This window comes from Oncorhynchus nerka, linkage group LG9b (genome assembly GCF_034236695.1).
Source record: "Oncorhynchus nerka isolate Pitt River linkage group LG9b, Oner_Uvic_2.0, whole genome shotgun sequence".
Lineage (NCBI taxonomy): Eukaryota > Metazoa > Chordata > Actinopteri > Salmoniformes > Salmonidae > Oncorhynchus > Oncorhynchus nerka.
Window position 1 is genome coordinate 18,056,637 of NC_088424.1, and position 20,802 is coordinate 18,077,438.

General features: G+C 43.0%; 1 protein-coding gene across 1 annotated transcript in view; it reads left to right on the forward strand.

The window, feature by feature from the left end:
• Positions 1–4,783: 4,783 nt before the first annotated feature.
• LOC115114364 (receptor-type tyrosine-protein phosphatase N2-like) overlaps positions 4,784–20,802 on the forward strand; it is a 212,412-nt gene continuing 196,393 nt past the window's right edge. Inside the window, exon 1 of the mRNA XM_065013389.1 lies at positions 4,784–4,964. Within this exon, the coding sequence (XP_064869461.1) occupies positions 4,889–4,964 (76 nt within the window). The 5' untranslated portion in view covers positions 4,784–4,888. The remainder of the gene's footprint in view (positions 4,965–20,802) is intronic.

Below are 20,802 nucleotides of genomic sequence, written 5' to 3' on the forward strand. Positions count from 1 at the left end.
CCGTCTGCAACTGGATCCTGGACTTCCTTACGGGCCGCCCCCAGGTGGTAAGGGTAGGCAACAGCCCATCTGCCACGCTGATCCTCAGGGGTGCATGCTTAGTCCTCTTCTGTACTCCCTATTCACCCACAACTGCATGGCCAAGCATGACTACCACACCATCATTAAGTTAACTGACAACACAACAGTGGTAGGCCTGATCACCGACAACGATGAGACAGAGTGCCAGGACAACAACCTCTCCCTCATTATGAGCAAGACAAAGGAGCTGATCGTGGACTATTGGAAAAGGAGGGCCGAACAGGCTCCCATTAACATTGACGGGGCTGAAGTGGAGTGGGTCGAGAGTTTCAAGTTCCTTGGTGTCCACATCACCAACAAACTATCATTTTCCAAACACACAAAGACAGTCATGAAGAGGGCACGACAACATCTTTTCCCCCCTCAGGAGACTGAAAAGATTTGGCACAGGTTTCACCGTAATGATGACACTCTCCTTAAAACGCCTGCGCTGCAGCATACTCCTAGCCAACATCTCTCTCCAATATCCCTCCTCAAACTGCTCTATCGACTCCCAGACGGTCTCTGGCTCTCTCCTCGGCTTGGCCGACCGCCCCTTGTGCCACCCCCCCAAAAAAACGTGGGGTTGCCCTTGGTCTGTTTGTGGCAGCGGACCCTGGTGTCGTCGCTGTCCTCCTTTACTCCTCGGAGACTCCCACCAAGGAAGGGTCTCGCATCCACCTAGTATCTCTGCCCATGACCAACTCTCCTTCACCTCCTGGGCACGCTGCTTGGTCCTGACTAGGGGGGATATTCTGTCACGACCGTCGTATGAATAATTGGACCAAGGCGCAGCGTGAGTAGAGTTCCACATTTTTTTGATAGTGACATTCCAAAACAACAAAGATATATTGATCGTGAAATACGTAGCGCACATAGGCACTCATACAAAACAATATGCCACATAGCAGGTAGGAAAATCACACTAAATATGATCCCCAATTAAAGGTAACGATTATCAGCTGCCTCCAATTGGGAACCATACACACACACCAACATAGAAATATAATACCTAGAAACCCCCCTAGTATATAGGCGTGACAGACCTATATACTAGGTGATGTCAGAGGAAGGCCCCCAATTTTTTAAAAGACTACACCTGTTGTATTTGGTGCATGTGACAAATAAAATTGGATTTGTCAATACCTAAGCCTAGCATCACTGAGACCAGGAGACCACACTGTCTGTGCTGAGCCCAGCAACATCCTAGTTGTGAATGAATAAACACATATTAGACAAAGAAGAAAATCACTGAATAAATGCCTTATATATTAGCATTGGCTTATAATACCTTAAAACAGCCTAACTACAAATGAGTGCCTATCACATGTGCGTGTATAGATAGCTATTGACTTATGTGTACTAAAAGCCAATCTGAGGACTTTTTTAGGCTATGGCAAGTTAGTACCTGTCACATGTGTTCCTCGAATCCCCCCTTCCCTGATTAAGTGGTAATAGCCCGCTATTTCATACGATATAGAGCAAAAATATTAACTAAAAAAAAAAAAGCGAGTTTAATTGACTCCAACCTAAATGTATGTAAACTTTCGACTTCAACTGTTTCTATAATTTCGACCAGCTCACCCAACTAAAAGATGGTTCAACCAATGCCAGATGGCCAATCTGCCCCTTCACATACCCTTTAAACCCCCTATACTCCGTTGAGGCCCCTCTTTTAATGTCACTGAGGTCTCTTCTTCTTCTTGGGAGATAAACTAATGGGCAACTTGGCATTGTTATACGTAACCCTAAGTATAATGGGATGTTAATCGTGTAATTAACTCAAGAACCCGTGTGGAAACACCTGCTTTTCAAAATACTTTGTACCCCTCAAGTGGTTCCTTGATTTTGTCAGTTGTGTGTAAGACATCAAATGAAAACTGTCTCTGGAGTGAGGCTCCTATCCTCCTCTTGTTCCAAATTGGTTTGCCATCTCTATGTACTTGTTTATCTTATGCCTTAAATCCACAAATATTCAGATATTTAAAAGTACAATCTTTTTACAATTACCATGTTTGAGAATGTCTCCTTATGTCTTTTAAATGATAAAGAGCGTTTGCTGTATACACACAGCAACAAGCTGTATATTACTTTGGCTCCTTGGACTTTATTCTAATGTCCCACTGTTATCAAACTTTTATTGGTAGAACTTGCTCTGCATTTGAACTAATGCTTATTTTTTACATTTGTGTGTCATATTGTTTTCATTCATTTGAATGTCTTACTGTTTTCATTTACTGGAGCTATATCACTGCAAATGAGTCACAGAAGATGCCATTTGAGGGATGGTTTTGTAAATGGTGTATGTGTCAGTGTGATCACGATGATTGACTCACCTGATCTGAGATTGTTTTACCATTTGTATTACCTTGGTTTACTTTTTATTTATCTGGTCCTTAGTTTCAGAGAGAGGGAGGGGATGTCAGTCAACTCAAACCACCTTAACGTTCTCAATACCCACCTTTCTCAGCTGTTTCTTCAAAGTCTGTACATTAGGTCTTCTACATATTAAAGGTTCTCTATCTGAAGATCACACCAAAGCAGGATGCTGCAATAACAGATGTGATTATGTATTATTGCATGAGAGAGAGAACCTGTGCCACAGAATGATGTGGAGAGACTGAGAGAGAGCGAGGAATGGAATGAGAGAGAGAGAGGAATGGAATGAGAGAGAGAGGAATGGAATGAGAGAGAGAGGAATGGAATGAGAGAGAGAGAGGAATGGAATGAGAGAGAGAGCGATGGAATGAGAGAGAGAGCGATGGAATGAGAGAGAGAGCGATGGAATGAGAGAGAGAGCGATGGAATGAGAGAGAGTGATTCATGCTAGAAAGGTAGATCTAATGTTTGGGTTTTCCTGGAACAAATGCTGTCAGTTGGAATTTTCTGTAAATGTCCTCATAGTATACATGCAGTAGGCCTACTGTTATTACTTCCTAAATTATAACAGAAGGCATATATTGGCATTTCATTTGGCACATTCATTCTGCTGTTCATTGCTTTTCAAGGCTTAAAAATCCTCCTTTAACCTGTCTCCTCCCCTTCATTTACACTGATTGAAGTGGATTTAACAAGTGACATCAATAAGGGATCATAGCTTTCACCTGGATTTACCAAGTCAGTGCATTCGGAAAGTATTCAGACCCCTTGACTTTTTCCACATTTTGTTAAGTTAAAGCCTTATTCTAAAATGTATTAAATAGTTTTCCCCCCTCATCAATCTATACACAAATCCCATAATGACAAAGCAAAAACAGGATTTAGAAGTTTTAGCAAATGTATTAAAAATAAACAAAACTGATATCACATTTACATAAGTATTCAAATCCTTTATCAGTACTTTGTTGAAGCACCTTTGGCAGCGATTACAGCCTCGAGTCTTCTTGGGTATGACATTACACATCCCAACAGCATGAGGCTGCCACCACCGTACCAGGTTTCCTCCAGGCATTCAGGCCAAAGTTCAATCGTGGTTTCATCAGATGCAAGAATCTTGTTTCCCATGGTCTGAGAGTCCTTTAGGTGCCTTTAAGCAAACTCCGATCAGACTGTCATGTGCCTTTTACTGAGGAGGGGTTTCTGTCTGGCCACTCTACCATAAAGGCCTGATTTGTTGAGTGCTGCGGAGATGGTTGTCCTTCTGGAAGGTTCTCCCATCTCCACAGAGGAACTCTGGAGCTCTGCCAGAGTGACCATTGGGTCATTGGTCATCTCTCTGACCAAGACCCTTCTCCCAAATGCTCAGTTTCCTGGGTGGCCAGCTCTAGGAAGCGTCTTTGTGGTTCCAAACTTCTTCCACAGGTGGGCCCCAATCAAGTTGAAGAAATATCTCAAGGATTATCAATGGAAACAGGATTTTTAAAATGTATTATATATTTTTTTTCACCTTTATTTAACCAGGTAGGCTAGTTGAGAACAAGTTCTCATTTGCAACTGCGACCTGGCCAAGATAAAGCATAGCAGTGTGAACAGACAACACAGAGTTACACATACATGGAGTAAACAATTAACAAGTCAATAACACAGTAGAAAAAAAAGGGGAGTCTATATACATTGTGTGCAAAAGGCATGAGGAGGTAGGCGAATAATTACAATTTTGTAGATTAACACTGGAGTGATAAATGATCAGATGGTCATGTACAGGTAGAGATCTTGGTGTGCAAAAGAGCAGAAAAGTAAATAAATAAAAACAGTATGGGGATGAGGTAGGTAAAAATGGGTGGGCTATTTACCTATGTACAGCTGCAGCGATCGGTTAGCTGCTCAGATAGCAGATGTTTGAAGTTGGTGAGGGAGATAAAGGTCTCCAACTTCAATGATTTTTGCAATTAGTTCAGGATGCACCTGAGCTCAATGTTGAGTCTCATAGCAAAGGGTCTGAATACATATGTAAATACATTTGCAAAACATCTAAAAACCTGTTTTTGCTTCTTCATTATGGGGTATTGTGTGTAGATTGATGTGGAAACAAATTAATTGAATACATTTTAGAATAAGGCTGTAACGTAACAAAATGTAGGAAAAGTCGAGAGGTCTGAATACTTTGCGAATGCACTGTATGTCATGGAAAGAGCAGGTGTTCTTAATGTTTTGTATACTGTGGGTGTTGTTGTGTGCGCTCAATGATGTGCTGGCTGCGCTCTCTGCACGTGCGCTTCTCCTTGACGTCAGCTAGGAGGGGCTAAAGTGGTTTCTGTTGTGTTCTTAGTGCTGATCATCGTAGTGAGGCTGACTGCAGGAGCTGAGACCCAAGGAGCTACTGCCTGAAACGCCCTGCATCCTCCCCTACCTTCCATCTCCATCTCTCTCTCTATCCTGCATGTGAAGCATGGATTCGATTTACATTTTTCTCGTCCTACTTGTTTCCCAAACCTATTTTCCAGCCTCTGCAGACAGGAAATTCGGTGAGTAGCCTACATCTATTTATCTGTGATTATGAAGGATCATAATGTTCCCACAGCTGCGAGGAGACGCACATATGGTTATTTTGGGTCTCTGTCAATATTTTATTAGGCAGTCTGGAAAGGCGCTGAATAGCCTACGACTGCAGCTTTTGTTTGTTGGAAGATATAACGACTATATCTATAATGGGGGCAATTCGGTGTAATAAAGCCTAATGACAAGAAAAATGTGCAAGAAATATAGGCCTATATTATTGTTTACACCTGTTGTTTACATATACGTTTTTAACATGTTAAATTATTACTATTTTAATAGCCACTGGGTAGCCTAACAGTTTTCTTATTGGAATAAATGCCATTATTTAGGATACAGTATAACCTTTTTTTTGCAGGGAGAAATCGCAGAGAATCACTGTAGGCCATCAGGATGTTTGATGTCTTTCTCTCACTAAAATGGTGAGGGTCAGGGAAAAGTCTTTTTCAATGTTGGGTGCGGGACCGAGGTAAAATTCGCTTTATATTTTATTTAAGGTGGATATTCGGTTTTCTCTTGTCAATAGCTATTGAACCAAGCATTCCATGACTTTGAAGATGCTATATTCTGAATCAGGGGTGGATGGAGAGCAATCCACACTTTTTATTATTTATTTGTAAAAGATTTTGGATTGCAATCGTCAACAGCTTTTACACAAAGTGCGCATGACTATGAAAAGGATATAATCTGAATTGAGGGAGAATGGAGAATAACCATAGGTTTTTTGTTAATTGAAATTTCAATATAATTTTTTTTTCTTCCGGCTTTCAAACTTCAATAGCTCTTACACGAAGTGTGCTGTGGAAAATGCTATATTCTGAATCAGGGGAGGACGGAGAAAAATACACGTTTTTGTTGAAGTAAAAAATCAATTTAAAAAGCCATGTGTTTTTCTCCATCCTCCCCCGACTCAGAATATATCATTTTCAATGTCATGTCACGCTTTGTGTAAGAGTTATTGGAGATGTAAATATTTTATTAGGTGTGGATTGTTCTCCATCCACCCATGATTCAGAATATACCATCTTCATGTTCATGCATGCTTGGTTCAATAGCTATTGCCAAGAGAGAACCGTATTTCCAGTACGAAACTAATTATACCTCTAAGAGAGCGGGCCACTTTATTATGTAACCTTGATAAGTGGCGGCAGCGCTGCTATGGTGACCAGAAAAATGGTAGCTATGCTGCTCATTGGGAGGAAAACCAAAACATTATTACTTTCTAAACCTTCCAAAACCTATTTGTTTGTAGCCATATCTATTATTATAAAGATAAGCATTTTAAGAAGAGAGATGAAAATGAATCACATTGTAGAACACCTCCTCCTTTTAGTATTATATATGGGTATAGACTAATTGTTATCTATATTAAAGGCTATGTAATACAATACTCATCCCATGGAAACCATGTTTTTCATATCAAACCGTATCTAATGATTATTCCGTTAGATGAACTTTTCCACATCACTATCAAATATGCTAAGGCCTCTGTGTGGTGATGAGTTCCATTTACTTCAGTTTTCAGTCGTTTGCTGTTCAATGTGATGTTGTAGCCTCATAACGTTTTCTAATTGCATTTGCGATAACTCCATCATTCAGGTGGAGAAGGTCAATTAGCTGCCATTAATGCCGTGTGTGTTTTCCCATCGACTTCACTGACTTACCCTTGTTTGACGCACACCAGAATTGAGGGAATTGTTCTGCATGCTAAAAGTACAGCAAAAGCATACGGTGTACAGTGTCCGAACAGGTGTCAAGACGTGTACACAATGCCATGGACTAATGTGTAACACGTACCATGACGCTGCTTTTACACCTGTGCAGTACCTCTATTATTACTCAAGTAATGTTGTATAAACATGTTGTCGCCATGGACCTTAGCAATTACTGTATTACTACACAGGGATAAGAGCAAGTTACATTAAGTGTCACCAGCTCACTCTGACTGTTCTACCTCCTCAATAGCATTTTCTCTATATTATGTACTATATTGTTGAATACGCTGCCTTGCCTGTCTCACTCAGCTTTGACCTTATTGATATTGGATGTACTGTAGGGCCAGTATCCCAGACACAGATTAGGTCTAGTCCTGGACTAAAAATCCCTTTCAATGGACAATCTCTATTGAAGTGTGCCTTTTAGTCTGGGACTAGGCTTAATCTGTGTCTGGGAAACCCTCCTGTAATGTTCAGGACAAGCAGAATGTTATTCTTGGTTGCAGTTAGTGGAGTGTTTTGATGGTCTACCACCACAATCAGAAGTGATGCTGTCAAGGTTTAACGTTTCATTTTCCTCTGTTGTGTCTTGGCACAGCGTACAGGCTTGTGTAAATTGTAGATTTGTAGATTATTGGTAAAGTGAGGGACAATATTACCCTTTCTAATGAGGTGACTAAGATGTCTAGATCTTTCCTGACCCATATGAGGATGTAGATAGGGCATTAGCTTTGATTCCCCTGTAGCTACTAGCTAGTATCATTTGACAACAGTAACATCTGTTACGCTCTTGTTTTTGCTGCAACTGAGCCCTACTATGACTATATACTCGAGCCCACGTTGACTGTGTCAGATTTTGTATCATGTGGTTGAGTGACTGCTGTCACTAACAGCTGGTGAAGCTTCATTCACTGACTGCAACCCCAATCACCTGTGTGCCATCTTTAAGTTCACATGAACTTCAGTGTAGGCTTCAGATAGTATCCCTCTGTTTTCTTCAGTTTCATGCCAAGTGAACACGACCTTGCTGTAAGAACACAGTCACCTTGTTCTTGTTGTACTGCTACACACAATGTTATCTCACTGTGTTGTGTTCACTTCCTCTGAGGCCAGACAGACGACTCCATTTGAAGGCAGCTAGCTATGGGCTCAGAGAGGAAAGAACGACGAGTTATGTACAAGCTCTTGGGTTTATTTTTGGATGCCTGGCCTCGACTGTCTGAGTCACTTTTACTTCCTGTGTCAGTTGATCAAAAGCATTTCTACATTAGCTGTAGTGTCACTTATGTGCGGCTGCTGATTTACAATCTGATGAAGAGGCCTAGTGGCGAACTAAAGAGCCACATTGCACTTAAGTTGTCGTGTTTCTTTTTTAAGTCATTTGTTTCTTCCTGGGTTGGTTGCTCAAGTTGAAAGCATACTTGGATCCATTCCCCAACGACAGCAGGGAGAAAGAAGAGCCAGCGTCATCATCCCCACTGTGTCCATAGTGACTGGGAACAAACAGCCTATAGAGATTGAACTTGTCTGATAATTTACAGGATTAAACTGTGAGGTGAAAAACAATCAAGTTGACAGTGTGTAACTTTCAAAGTGTCAATTTAGAGGAGGGCACAGATAGTGGTTTGGAATTGCAGTCCCAATATTTGCTTCATTGTTTGTGGACCTTGCCAGAACTACCCTGGAAATAACAGTTTCAATCAGGTGTGCTCACACACAGCTCCTTAAATTGATAGTAATCTCTCTGTGTTTGTGCTGCCTGACTAACTGCCCCCTGTTACTCTCATCCCCTCCTCTCACTTCCTGAGACTGACTGCCTGACTCAAAGCTCCAGCATTGATTCACGAGACTGAAGCATGGACATGATACGCAACGCTTCACTCAATCCTCTGAAGTCTCAGCCAAAGCCTGTATTCAATGTTCACTGCTCTTGCTATACACCACTACTCTAGCAGGTCTATTGCAATAGGTAAGGACATTTTCACATTGCTCAGATTGTTCTGCAGCTTCGGGATTTCATGAGGAGAGGCTGTTGACATGTTGTGACGGGGTCATGTCAGGCTATGTCCTCCTGTCCATGTAGTTTCCCTGTATAAACTGCAGCCAGGTGATGTCAGCCTCTATAGCCATCAGTCATGCCCCAATGCAACTGAACAATCAGCATGAATTAAAGACGTTAATACCTGTTGCTATGGAAACCGGCGCACAGGCATGTGTGAGATGACCTTTTCCGAGTGCCAGGCGGGCTAGTGATTGCAATATTTGATTTCGTTTTCCTGTTTAGTGTTTCTAGTCAGGCCGCTGGCTTACAGAGCAGAGAGATACTGACCCTCAACCAAACTATAAACCTACTGGGAGATGACTAACTGCTGGCTTTTTGTGGCTTGTTGAAGTCTAAAAGTTATTTGGGGTGACTGACTCAATTTCCATAAAGTTAAGAACTAAAGAATGTCTAACTAACAGTTACTGAGAAGAATGTGTTGTGTGACCAAGTTGAATGTAGGCTACTGTCATTCAAAAAGCATGGCTACAGCCATCATTGGAATGTTTCCAACAGGCATGACACTAAGGTATGACTTTTCATAAAGTAACCTCTGAACATGTCTCGTTTTTAGTTTTCCGTTGCAAAACGTTTTGCTACGGTGTACCGGTGCCGTAATGAATACATCCCTGAGCTCTGTCCTTCAGTAACAGCTATCTGGTCGGAACATGCAGATTGTAGCGCGGACAATGGGCTTGTCCCAAATGGCACCCTGTTCCCTATGATATAGTGCACTACTTTTGACCAAAGTAGTGCACTTTAAAGGGAGTAGGGTGCCATTTGGGAAGTGGACTTGGACTCTTGTTTGTTAGAGAGATAACAGATTAAAATTGTAATGCTGCTTGGCAGCACTAAATCCAGGGTAACGACAGTGCTCTTTGCACACAGGGTGGAGTTGATTAATGGCCATGCAACCCACAGAGTAAGGCTCAGAGGGACACAAATGACAAATCAGGTTCAAAATACCATTCAGCAGATGAAAACCCATTCAGCTGTTGATTTCAAAATGACTCAAAAATAGGATGAAACATGACGGTCTCTGAAATATTGTACAGTAACATCTTAGTGTACGTCTTCAGAGCCAAAATAGGGCCATGTTGAATACAAGAGAAAATGTTAGAGGAACATGGTTTGTAAACAAGGGCACACCTCAGGGAAAAGGATGGCCACTATTATTCATTCACTTTACAATAAGGGGTGGACAAGAATGACTCAAACTAAATGTCTAGTAACAAATATGGAGAAGGGTAGGGTGTTGTTCAGTGGTGTAATTTTGCAATTAATGGATCCCCATTAGCTAACACCGTAACGCTAGCCAATCTTCCTGGGGTCCAACACCAATTAACAAGACATTACAAACCACAATCAAGACTTCACAAACATTCAACAAGTAGACAATACAGGTAATTAAAATACATGACAGGAAACACATTTAACATTCAGTTGATGCTTTCTATTTGTTGTCCAGTCATGGTCTATCACATTAGAAGTTCTGTCTACTTCCTGTCCAGTCATATGGTCTATCACATTAGAAGTTCTGTCTACTTCCTGTCCAGTCATATGGTCTATCACATTAGATGTTCTTTCTATTTGTTGTCCAGTCATATGGTCTATCACATTAGATGTTCTTTCTATTTCCTGTCCAGTCATACGGTCTATCACATTAGATGTTCTTTCTTTTCCTGTCCAGTCATTCTATCACATTAGATGTTCCAGTTGTCCAGTCATACGGTCTATCACATTAGATGTTCTTTCTATTTCCTGTCCAGTCATACGGTCTATCACATTAGATGTTCTTTCTATTTCCTGTCCAGTTTGTTGATGTTCCAGTTGTCAGTCATACGGTCTATCACATTAGATGTTCTTTCTATTTGTTGTCCAGTCATATGGTCTATCACATTAGATGTTCTTTCTATTTCCTGTCCAGTCATACGGTCTATCACATTAGATGTTCTTTCTATTTCCTGTCCAGTCATATGGTCTATCACATTAGATGTTCTTTCTATTTGTTGTCCAGTCATATGGTCTATCACATTAGATGTTCTTTCTATTTCCTGTCCAGTCATACGGTCTATCACATTAGATGTTCTTTCTATTTCCTGTCCAGTCATATGGTCTATCACATTAGATGTTCTTTCTATTTGTTGTCCAGTCATACGGTCTATCACATTAGATGTTCTTTCTATTTGTTGTCCAGTCATATGGTCTATCACATTAGATGTTCTTTCTTTCCTGTCCAGTTTGTTGTCCAGTCATATACGGTCTATCACATTAGATGTTCTTTCTATTTCCTGTCCAGTCATATGGTCTATCACATTAGATGTTCTTTCTATTTCCTGTCCAGTCATATGGTCTATCACATTAGATGTTCTTTCTATTTCCTGTCCAGTCATATGGTCTATCACATTAGATGTTCTTTCTATTTGTTGTCCAGTCATACGGTCTATCACATTAGATGTTCTTTCTATTTGTTGTCCAGTTTCCACATTAGATCCAGTCCAGTCATACGGTCTATCACATTAGATGTTCTTTCTATTTGTTGTCCAGTCATATGGTCTATCACATTAGATGTTCTTTCTATTTGTTGTCCAGTCATATGGTCTATCACATTAGATGTTCCAGTTTCTATTTCTTTCTATTTCCTGTCCAGTCATACGGTCTATCACATTAGATGTTCTTTCTATTTCCTGTCCAGTCATATGGTCTATCACATTAGATGTTCTTTCTATTTGTTGTCCAGTCATATGGTCTATCACATTAGATGTTCTTTCTATTTCCTGTCCAGTCATATGGTCTATCACATTAGATGTTCTTTCTATTTGTTGTCCAGTCATACGGTCTATCACATTAGATGTTCTTTCTATTTGTTGTCCAGTCATATGGTCTATCACATTAGATGTTCTTTCTATTTCCTGTCCAGTCATATGGTCTATCACATTAGATGTTCTTTCTATTTCCTGTCCAGTCATATGGTCTATCACATTAGATGTTCTTTCTATTTGTTGTCCAGTCATATGGTCTATCACATTAGATGTTCTTTCTATTTCCTGTCCAGTCATATGGTCTATCACATTAGATGTTCTTTCTATTTCCTGTCCAGTCATACGGTCTATCACATTAGATGTTCTTTCTATTTGTTGTCCAGTCATACGGTCTATCACATTAGATGTTCTTTCTATTTGTTGTCCAGTCATACGGTCTATCACATTAGATGTTCTTTCTATTTGTTGTCCAGTCATATGGTCTATCACATTAGATGTTCTTTTCTATTTCCTGTCCAGTCATATGGTCTATCACATCAATGTTCTTAAATGTTTTTATTGAAGGTGGATTTACTTTTTGCCTGAAAAATATGGATTGGTAAAAAGTTCCATTCAGCTATAGCTCTATATAATACTATAGATTTAAGTCGATTTGTCCTTGGATTGAGTTGTTTTAGCTGCCCTGAATTTGCTTTTCTGGTTTGGTGGTTATGCGTGTTGCAAAGTATGTACTAGTTGGACTGTAAAATCGTTTATTTTTATTTTTTTATAAATAATACATTCCTAAAGAGAACCAGAAGACTGGATAGTAATTTGTTTTTAACGTGAAGCCATGAGAGATTCTGATGCATTTATTTTTAATTTTTTTAGTTTTACCTTTATTTAACCAGGCAAGTCAGTTAAGAACACATTCTTATTTTCAATGACGGCCTGGGAACAGTGGGTTAACTGCCTGTTCAGGGGCAGAACGACAGATTTGTACCTTGTCAGCTCGGGGGTTTGAACTCGCAACCTTCCGGTTACTAGTCCAACGCGCTAACCACTAGGCTACCCTGCCGCCCCAATTAATATCCATTCCGTTAGTGTAGTGAATGGAATACTCAGGTATATGTCAGATACCCACTTATTTTTCAGAGGGCATTGCCTATTCTCACTTCTTAATCCCCACGATGAGTGTCAAAGTAGTGTAGTGGAGATATACACTGTATCAATTAATAAGGCTGATGGAACAGATCTTCCCAATTTAGGCGCAGGTAGGCCTACGGCAATATTTGGAAGTCTTTAGAAAATAATTGCCTCCACGTTTCTATGGTGAGATTTTGGCTATAAGCAACTTTGAAGCAAGGTAAGACATGCCTCATAATAAGAATGAAAATGTCCAGGTTTCAAACAATTAAGGAACAGGAAAAATATAGCGATGCTAATGATAGGTCTAACTGTTGTATTCTGGTAGATGGAAAGGCTCTCAAAAATTCTCTATTAAATGTTAACTAGCTACATATAATGATGTACGGTGAGAGTCGAGAAGCCAGTTCAGGGAGTGAATACCTTTTTAATAAATAAACGAACACAACAAGAAACGCGAACAGCTCACCAACATGACACAGAAACAGGAAAAATGACGACTGGGGAAGAAACCAAAGGGAGTGACATATAAAGGGCAGGTAATCAAGGAGGTGATGGAGTTCAGGTGAGTGTCATTATGTGCAGATGCGCGTAATGCTGGCGACAGGTGTGCGCCATAACGAGCAGCCTGGTGACCTAGAGGCCGGAGAGGGAGCACACGTGACAGTATCCACTCCCCAACGCGCGGCTCTAGCCGCAGGATGCCGACCAAGATGATGATCCCAGGGATCAGGAGTGGACTGGTCACCTCTGCTAAGGTGAGGGAACCTGTTGATCCGGGTGAGGCGCTGGAGCATGACGACCTAGAACGCTGGAGAGAGAGCATACGTGACAGTACCCCCTCCCCGGTGCGTTCGGCTCCAGCCACAGGATGCCAACCACGGGGACGATCCCAGGGATCCGGAGCGGACCGGTCGCCTCCGCTGAGGCGCAGAAACCTGACAACCGGCTGAGCAGTGAGCCCGATGAGCTGGCTGAGACCTCCCTGGTTGCCTCGGCCGAGGCATGGGAGCCTATCAAACCCGCCGAGGCATGGGAGCGAGGCATGGGAGCCTATCAAACCCGCCGAGGCATGGTGAGCCTATCAAATCAAATCAAATGTATTTATATAGCCCTTCGTACATCAGCTGATATCTCAAAGTGCTGTACAGAAACCCAGCCTAAAACCCCAAACAGCAAGCAATGCAGGTGTAGAAGCACGGTGGCTAGGAAAAACTCCCTAGAAAGGCCAAAACCTAGGAAGAAACCTAGAGAGGAACCAGGCTATGTGGGGTGGCCAGTCCTCTTCTGGCTGTGCCGGGTGGAGATTATAACAGAACATGGCCAAAATGTTCAAATGTTCATAAATGACCAGCATGGTCAAATAATAATAATCACAGGCAGAACAGTTGAAACTGGAGCAGCAGCCCGGCCAGGTGGACTGGGGACAGCAAGGAGTCATCATGTCAGGTAGTCCTGGGGCATGGTCCTAGGGCTCAGGTCCTCCGAGAGAGAGAAAGAAAGAGAGAATTAGAGAGAGCATACTTAAATTCACACAGGACACCGGATAGGACAGGTGAAGTACTCCAGATACAACAAACTGACCCTAGCCCCCGACACATAAACTACTGCAGCATAAATACTGGAGGCTGAGACAGGAGGGGTCAGGAGACATTGTGGCCCCATCCGATGACACCCCCGGACAGGGCCAAACAGGAAGGATATAACCCCACCCACTTTGCCAAAGCACAGCCCCCACACCACTAGAGGGATATCTTCAACCACCAACTTACCATCCTGAGACAAGGCTGAGTATAGCCCACAAAGATCTCCGCCACGGCACAACCCAAGGGGGGGCGCCAACCCATTACGCACATCTGTAGGCTCCCGCTGAGGCATGGGAGCCTACAAACTCGCTGAGGCATGGGAACCTACAAACCCGCTGAGGCCTCCCAGGTAGCTCCGACTCCAACACCCGGACCCGACATCACCTCCAACACAAAAACCAACAAAAAAACACTCCCTGATGCTTCCCTTTGTTGAGCCGTCATTCTATAACAATGTACTCTGAGAGTCAGGAAGCAAGTTCAGGGAGTGAATACGTTTAATTAATAAACACGAACAGCGCACCAACATGACACAGAAACAGGAACAATGACGACTGGGGAAGAAACCAAAGGGAGTGACATATAAAGGGCAGGTAATCAGGTGATGGAGTTCAGGTTAGTGTCATTATGCGCAGATGTGCGTAACGCTGGTGACAGGCGTGCGCCATATTGAGCAGCCTGGTGACCTAGAGGCCGGAGAGGGAGCACACGTGCCACTACAAAGTAGCCTATGCCTACCTGGCAGAACGATATGATGATTATTTTCATTAATCCACTGGCTACAGGAACACTGCTAACCAAACAACAGTGCTAGGTGCCTGTGCACTGGAATTAAAGGGTAACTGCACTCAAAAAGGCACATTTCTTCAATTTTTCCCAGACCTCAAATGTGGTCTCCTGATGTGGTTTAATTAAGCATTGTTATAGTTGCTGGTGTCGTCGTTTGACCTGCATTCAATCACCCAAGTTATCACCATGGTAAGGCTTCCCACAGTTCCCCAGCTTTTACCCCCCGACACACACACTCTCTCTCTCTCTCTCTCTCTCTCTCTCTCTCTCTCTCTCTCTCTCTCATATATATGTCGGTTGATAGTCAGTGAGTGTAGCCTACATATTGTAATCGAGGTAAGTTTTTATCAGTTACCGCATGACTGTAATGTGCATAATATGACATAGCTTTTTAAAATGTAGCCAACATCGTCTTTGATTTCTTGATCAGTCTTTGTATATTCCGTAGGTGTAGCCATGCTTAGGTGTGGCCGGGCTCTCTTAGTCTTCAACGATTATTTAAACAAACGTTATGTCAGTCACGGGACACAGACTTTATAGACAATGGACACAGTAGAGATGGGGGTTTGAGCTGAAGTTTGTCTGAAAATATCTAGTTTGCCTGACTAGTGCTACCCAGAGTTAGTTGCTCTTTGACACTTTTCCTCAAAGTTAATGGGAATAAAAGGATGAATTTCAGGAGGCAGTACTTTGATCAATAGCGGTCAGTTAGCTGGGATGAGCTCTTCAGTGCGCCTTGATGATACCAATAAACAAGAGATGTTTAACTGTCTAATACACAGAGATCTCATTTTCCAGATGGTCAAACTCGATTAATTTGCCAGTAAAGACCAAATCACAGACAGCTCGTGTGGAAAAACACCCACAGTGTTGTTATTGATTCATTTGTCAGAATGACTTATTTTTTATATTACCGTGGTTTTAGTAGTTACATCCTTCAATGTGGTGTGGCTGTATAAAACACATATTGGTTACACTTTACTTAGTGGTGATATGTAGCATTAAAAAAACCTTCAGAAATACTTTATATGCACGTCATAGAGGCATAACGCTCTACATATCAGCACTAAAGTGTTCAGGTTATAACTTAGCCTCACATTCAACTCCAGGTCTCCCTTAGTTCCCCCCAAGGTTGCTTCTGTGCTCATCAGGTTGATCGGTATGCCAGCTCTCCTCCTCGTGTTAGTTTAGGTGCTGTCTTCTTCTTCAGCAGCCCACTCACATACACAGGAAGGAGCGGAGTAGAGCTGACTCCTTTGTCAGTAGCAGACCCAAAATAAAAAGGAGTGTGAGTCTCTCTGTCTTGTGTGCATGTAGCCATACTGACTAAGAGAGTACAGTATGTGTAGCTCTTCTTAGTCATACAAGTACACCCGAAACCTCCATTCACACGCCACTTCAAAAGAGCACTATTATTCAATACTTAAAAACATTTCCCGTACTTTAAAAAAAAAAAATCAATTTCAAACACACATACTTATTTTAGTGAGTGTTGCTGGCGTGTGTGTAATGGATTCACAGCAGCACAAAGGCTGTAGAAACACCAACTACAGAAGGTGTAGACGGGCACATCGCGCACCACTCCCTAGCATACTTCTCGCCAATGTCCAGTCTCTTGACAACAAGGTTGATGAAATCCGAGCAAGGGTAGCATTCCAGAGGGACATCAGAGACTGTAACGTTCTTTGCTTCACGGAAACATGGCTCACTGGAGAGACGCTATCGGAGTCGGTGCAGCCAGCTGGTTTCTCCACGCATCGCGCCGACAGAAACAAACATCTTTCTGGTAAGAAGAGGGGCGGGGGCGTATGCTTTATGGTTAACGAGACGTGGTGTGGTCACAACAACATACAGGAACTCAAGTCCTTCTGTTCACCTGATTTAGAATTCCTCACAATCAAATGTCGACCGCATTATCTACCAAGGGAATTCTCTTCGATTATAATCACAGCCGTATATATTCCCCCCCAAGCAGACACATCGATGGCTCTGAACGAACTTTATTTGACTCTTTGCAAACTGGAATCCACATATCCTGAGGCTGCATTCATTGTAGCTGGGGATTTTAACAAGGCTAATCTGAAAACAAGACTCCCTAAATTGTATCAGCATATCGATTGCGCAACCAGGGCTGGCAAAACCTTGGATCATTGCTATTCTAACTTCCGCGACGCATATGAGGCCTTCCCCTGCTCTCCTTTCGGAAAAGCTGACCATGACTCAATTTTGTTGCTCCCTGCCTACAGACAGAAACTAAAACAAGAAGCTCCCACGCTGAGGTCTGTTGAACGCTGGTCCGACCAATCTGATTCCACACTCCAAGACTGCTTCCATCACGTGGACTGGGATATGTTTCGTATTGCATCAAACAACAACATTGACGAATACGCTGATTCGGTGAGCGAGTTCATTAGAACGTGTGTTGAAGATGTCGTTCCCATAGCAACGATTAAAACATTCCCAAACCAGAAACCGTGGATTGATGGCAGCATTCGTGTGACACTGAAAGCGCGAACCACTGCTTTTAATCAGGGCAAGGTGACCGGAAACATGACCGAATACAAACAGTGTAGCTATTCCCTCCACAAGGCAATCAAACAAGCTAAGCGTCAATATAGAGACAAAGTAGAATCGCAATTCAACGGCTCAGACACAAGAGGTATGTGGCAGGGTCTACAGTCAATCACGGATTACAAAAAGAAAACCAGCCCAGTCACGGACCAGGATGCCCCCTATCCCAGACAGACTAAATCACTTTTTTGCCCGCTTTGAGGACAATACAGTGCCACTGACACGGCCCGCAACCAAAACATGCGGACTCTCCTTCACTGCAGCAGAGGTGAGTAAAACATTTAAACGTGATAACCCTCGCAAGGCTGCAGGCCCAGACGGCATCCCCAGCCGCGCCCTCAGAGCATGCACAGACCAGCTGGCTGGTGTGTTTACGGACATATTCAATCAATCCCTATCCCAGTCTGCTGTTCCCACATGCTTCAAGAGGGCCACCATTGTTCCTGTTCCCAAGAAAGCTAAGGTAACTGAGCTAAACGACTACCGCCCCATAGCACTCACTTCCGTCATCATGAAGTGCTTTGAGAGACTAGTCAAGGACCATATCACCTCCACCCTACCTGACACCCTAGACCCACTCCAATTTGCTTACCGCCCAAATAGGTCCACAGACGATGCAATCTCAACCACACTGCACACTGCCCTAACCCATCTGGACAAGAGGAATACCTATGTGAGAATGCTGTTCATCGACTACAGCTCAGCATTTAACACCATAGTACCCTCCAAACTCGTCATCAACAGTGGTAGGCTTGATTACCAACAACGACGAGACGGCCTACAGGGAGGAGGTGAGGGCCCTCGGAGTGTGGTGTCAGGAAAATAACCTCACACGCAACGTCAACAAAACTAAGGAGATGATTGTGGACTTCAGGAAACAGCAGAGGGAACACCCCCCTATCCACATCGATGGAACAGTAGTGGAGAGGGTAGTAAGTTTTAAGTTCCTCGGCGTACACATCACAGACAAACTGAATTGGTCCACCCACACAGACAGCATCGTGAAGAAGGTGCAGAAGCGCCTCTTCAACCTCAGGAGGCTGAAGAAATTTGGCAAACTTCTACAGATGCACAATCGAGAGCATCCTGTCGGGCTGTATCACCGCCTGGTACGGCAACTGCTCCGCCCACAACCGTAAGGCTCTCCAGAGGGTAGTGAGGTCTGCACAACGCATCACCGGGGGCAAACTACCTGCCCTCCAGGACACCTACACCTACACCACCCGATGTCACAGGAAGACCATAAAGTTCATCAAGGACAACAACCACCCGAGCCACTGCCTGTTCACCCCACTATCATCCAGAAGGCGAGGTCAGTACAGGTGCATCAAAGCTGGGACTGAGAGACTGAAAAACAGCTTCTATCTCAAGGCCATCAGACTGTTAAACAGCCACCACTAACATTGAGTGGCTGCAGCCAACACACTAACTCAACTCCAGCCACTTTAATAATGGGAATTGATGTAAAATATATCACTAGCCACTTTAAACAATGCTACTTAATATAATGTTTACATACCCTACATTATTCATCTCATATGCATACGTATATACTGTACTCTATATCATATACTGCATCTTTATGTAATACATGTATCACTAGCCACTTTAACTATGCCACTTTGTTTACATACTCATCTCATATGTATATACTGTACTCGATACCATCTACTGCATCTTGCCTATGCCGTTCTGTACCATCACTCATTCATATATCTTTATGTACATATTCTTTATCCCTTTACACTTGTGTGTATAAGGTAGTCATTTTGGAATTGTTAGTTAGATTACTCGTTGGGTATTACTGCATTGTCGGAACTAGAAGCACAAACATTTCGCTACACTCGCATTAACATCTGCTAACCATGTGTATGTGACCAATAAAATTTGATTTGATTTGATGCACATCACACGTCGTGTCTTCACTCTCCATAATGTCAGAGAGCTATACCTCCCTGCCTGGGGTGTCTTATGTGCACTATGGAGTGTGCTACCAGTGGTGGTGGGGTGCTGCTGCAGTATGACAGCAATGAGACACATTATCTGCATCCCAAATGGCAGCCTAATCCCACAGGGCTCTGGTCAAGAGTAGTGCACTACATAGGGAATAGGGTGCTATTTGGGACACTGACTTAGAATGCCAGCAGCTCCACACCACACTAAACAAACAAAAATATGTGTTCAGGAAGCACTTGGGAGAAAAGCAGTCATAAAAACCTAGAGATAACAAACAAACAATTTATATCAACTCAAGAAACTGCAACATTGAGGAAAGTGGACCCGCCCACATCCCATTCCATGTCATACAGTTACTGGGCCCAGCCTGAGAGCGATGTAATACTGCAGTTCAAATTGGATTTATGAATAGGGTTATACATGGTATCCTCGGGAAGGTAAGGGGGATGTCAAGTTGGTTCTTGGAGAAAGAACAATTGTGTCTGTTAGGCCTACCCCTCTCCTGGCTGCAGCGCTGTCACCTGCTTTCTCCTATCACCTTCTCCCCTCCTTTCTCCTTTCCCCCTCTTACCTCATACCTTCTCCCCTCCTCTCCCCCTCTTCCCTCCTCTCCTTTCCCCCTCTCCCCTCCCCATTCCCATCCTCTCCTCTTCCCTCCTCTCTATTCCCTCTCCCCTCCTCTCTTTTCCCCTCTCCCCTCCTCTCCTTTCCCCCTCTTCTCTCCTCTCCTTTCCCTCTCCCCCCTCCTCCTTCACTCCACCCCTCCTTTAGATCTATGACAGGTGTAAAGATTTGTCTGAAACAGCCTGAAGTCAATGTGTATTGCCAGATTTCTGCTAAGCAGACATTTAAAATACTCCTCCGCTGGAGTGCTGTACTAAACTATCCTACGCCTTGACCTCCTTCTCCCCTCTCTCTCCAGATTAAATTCTATGACTAGTGAGTCCAGCCACCCGACAACCTGCCCGCTCGACGCCATCCTCTCCTCCCTTCTGGAGACCTTCTCCCATTTCTCACTTAACTCAACTATGACCCTCTGACTTCAAAAAGGCCGGAGTCGCTCTCCTTCTTAAGAAACTAACACTTGACTCCTCTGATGTCAAAAACTACAGACCGGTATCTCTTCTTTCTATTCTTTCTAAAACACTTGAGTGTGCGGTCTCTGACCAACTCTCTCGCCATCTCTCTAAGAACAATCATCTTGACCCTAACCAGTCAGGCTTCAAGACTGCTCTCCTCTGTGTCACGGAAGCTCTCTGCAC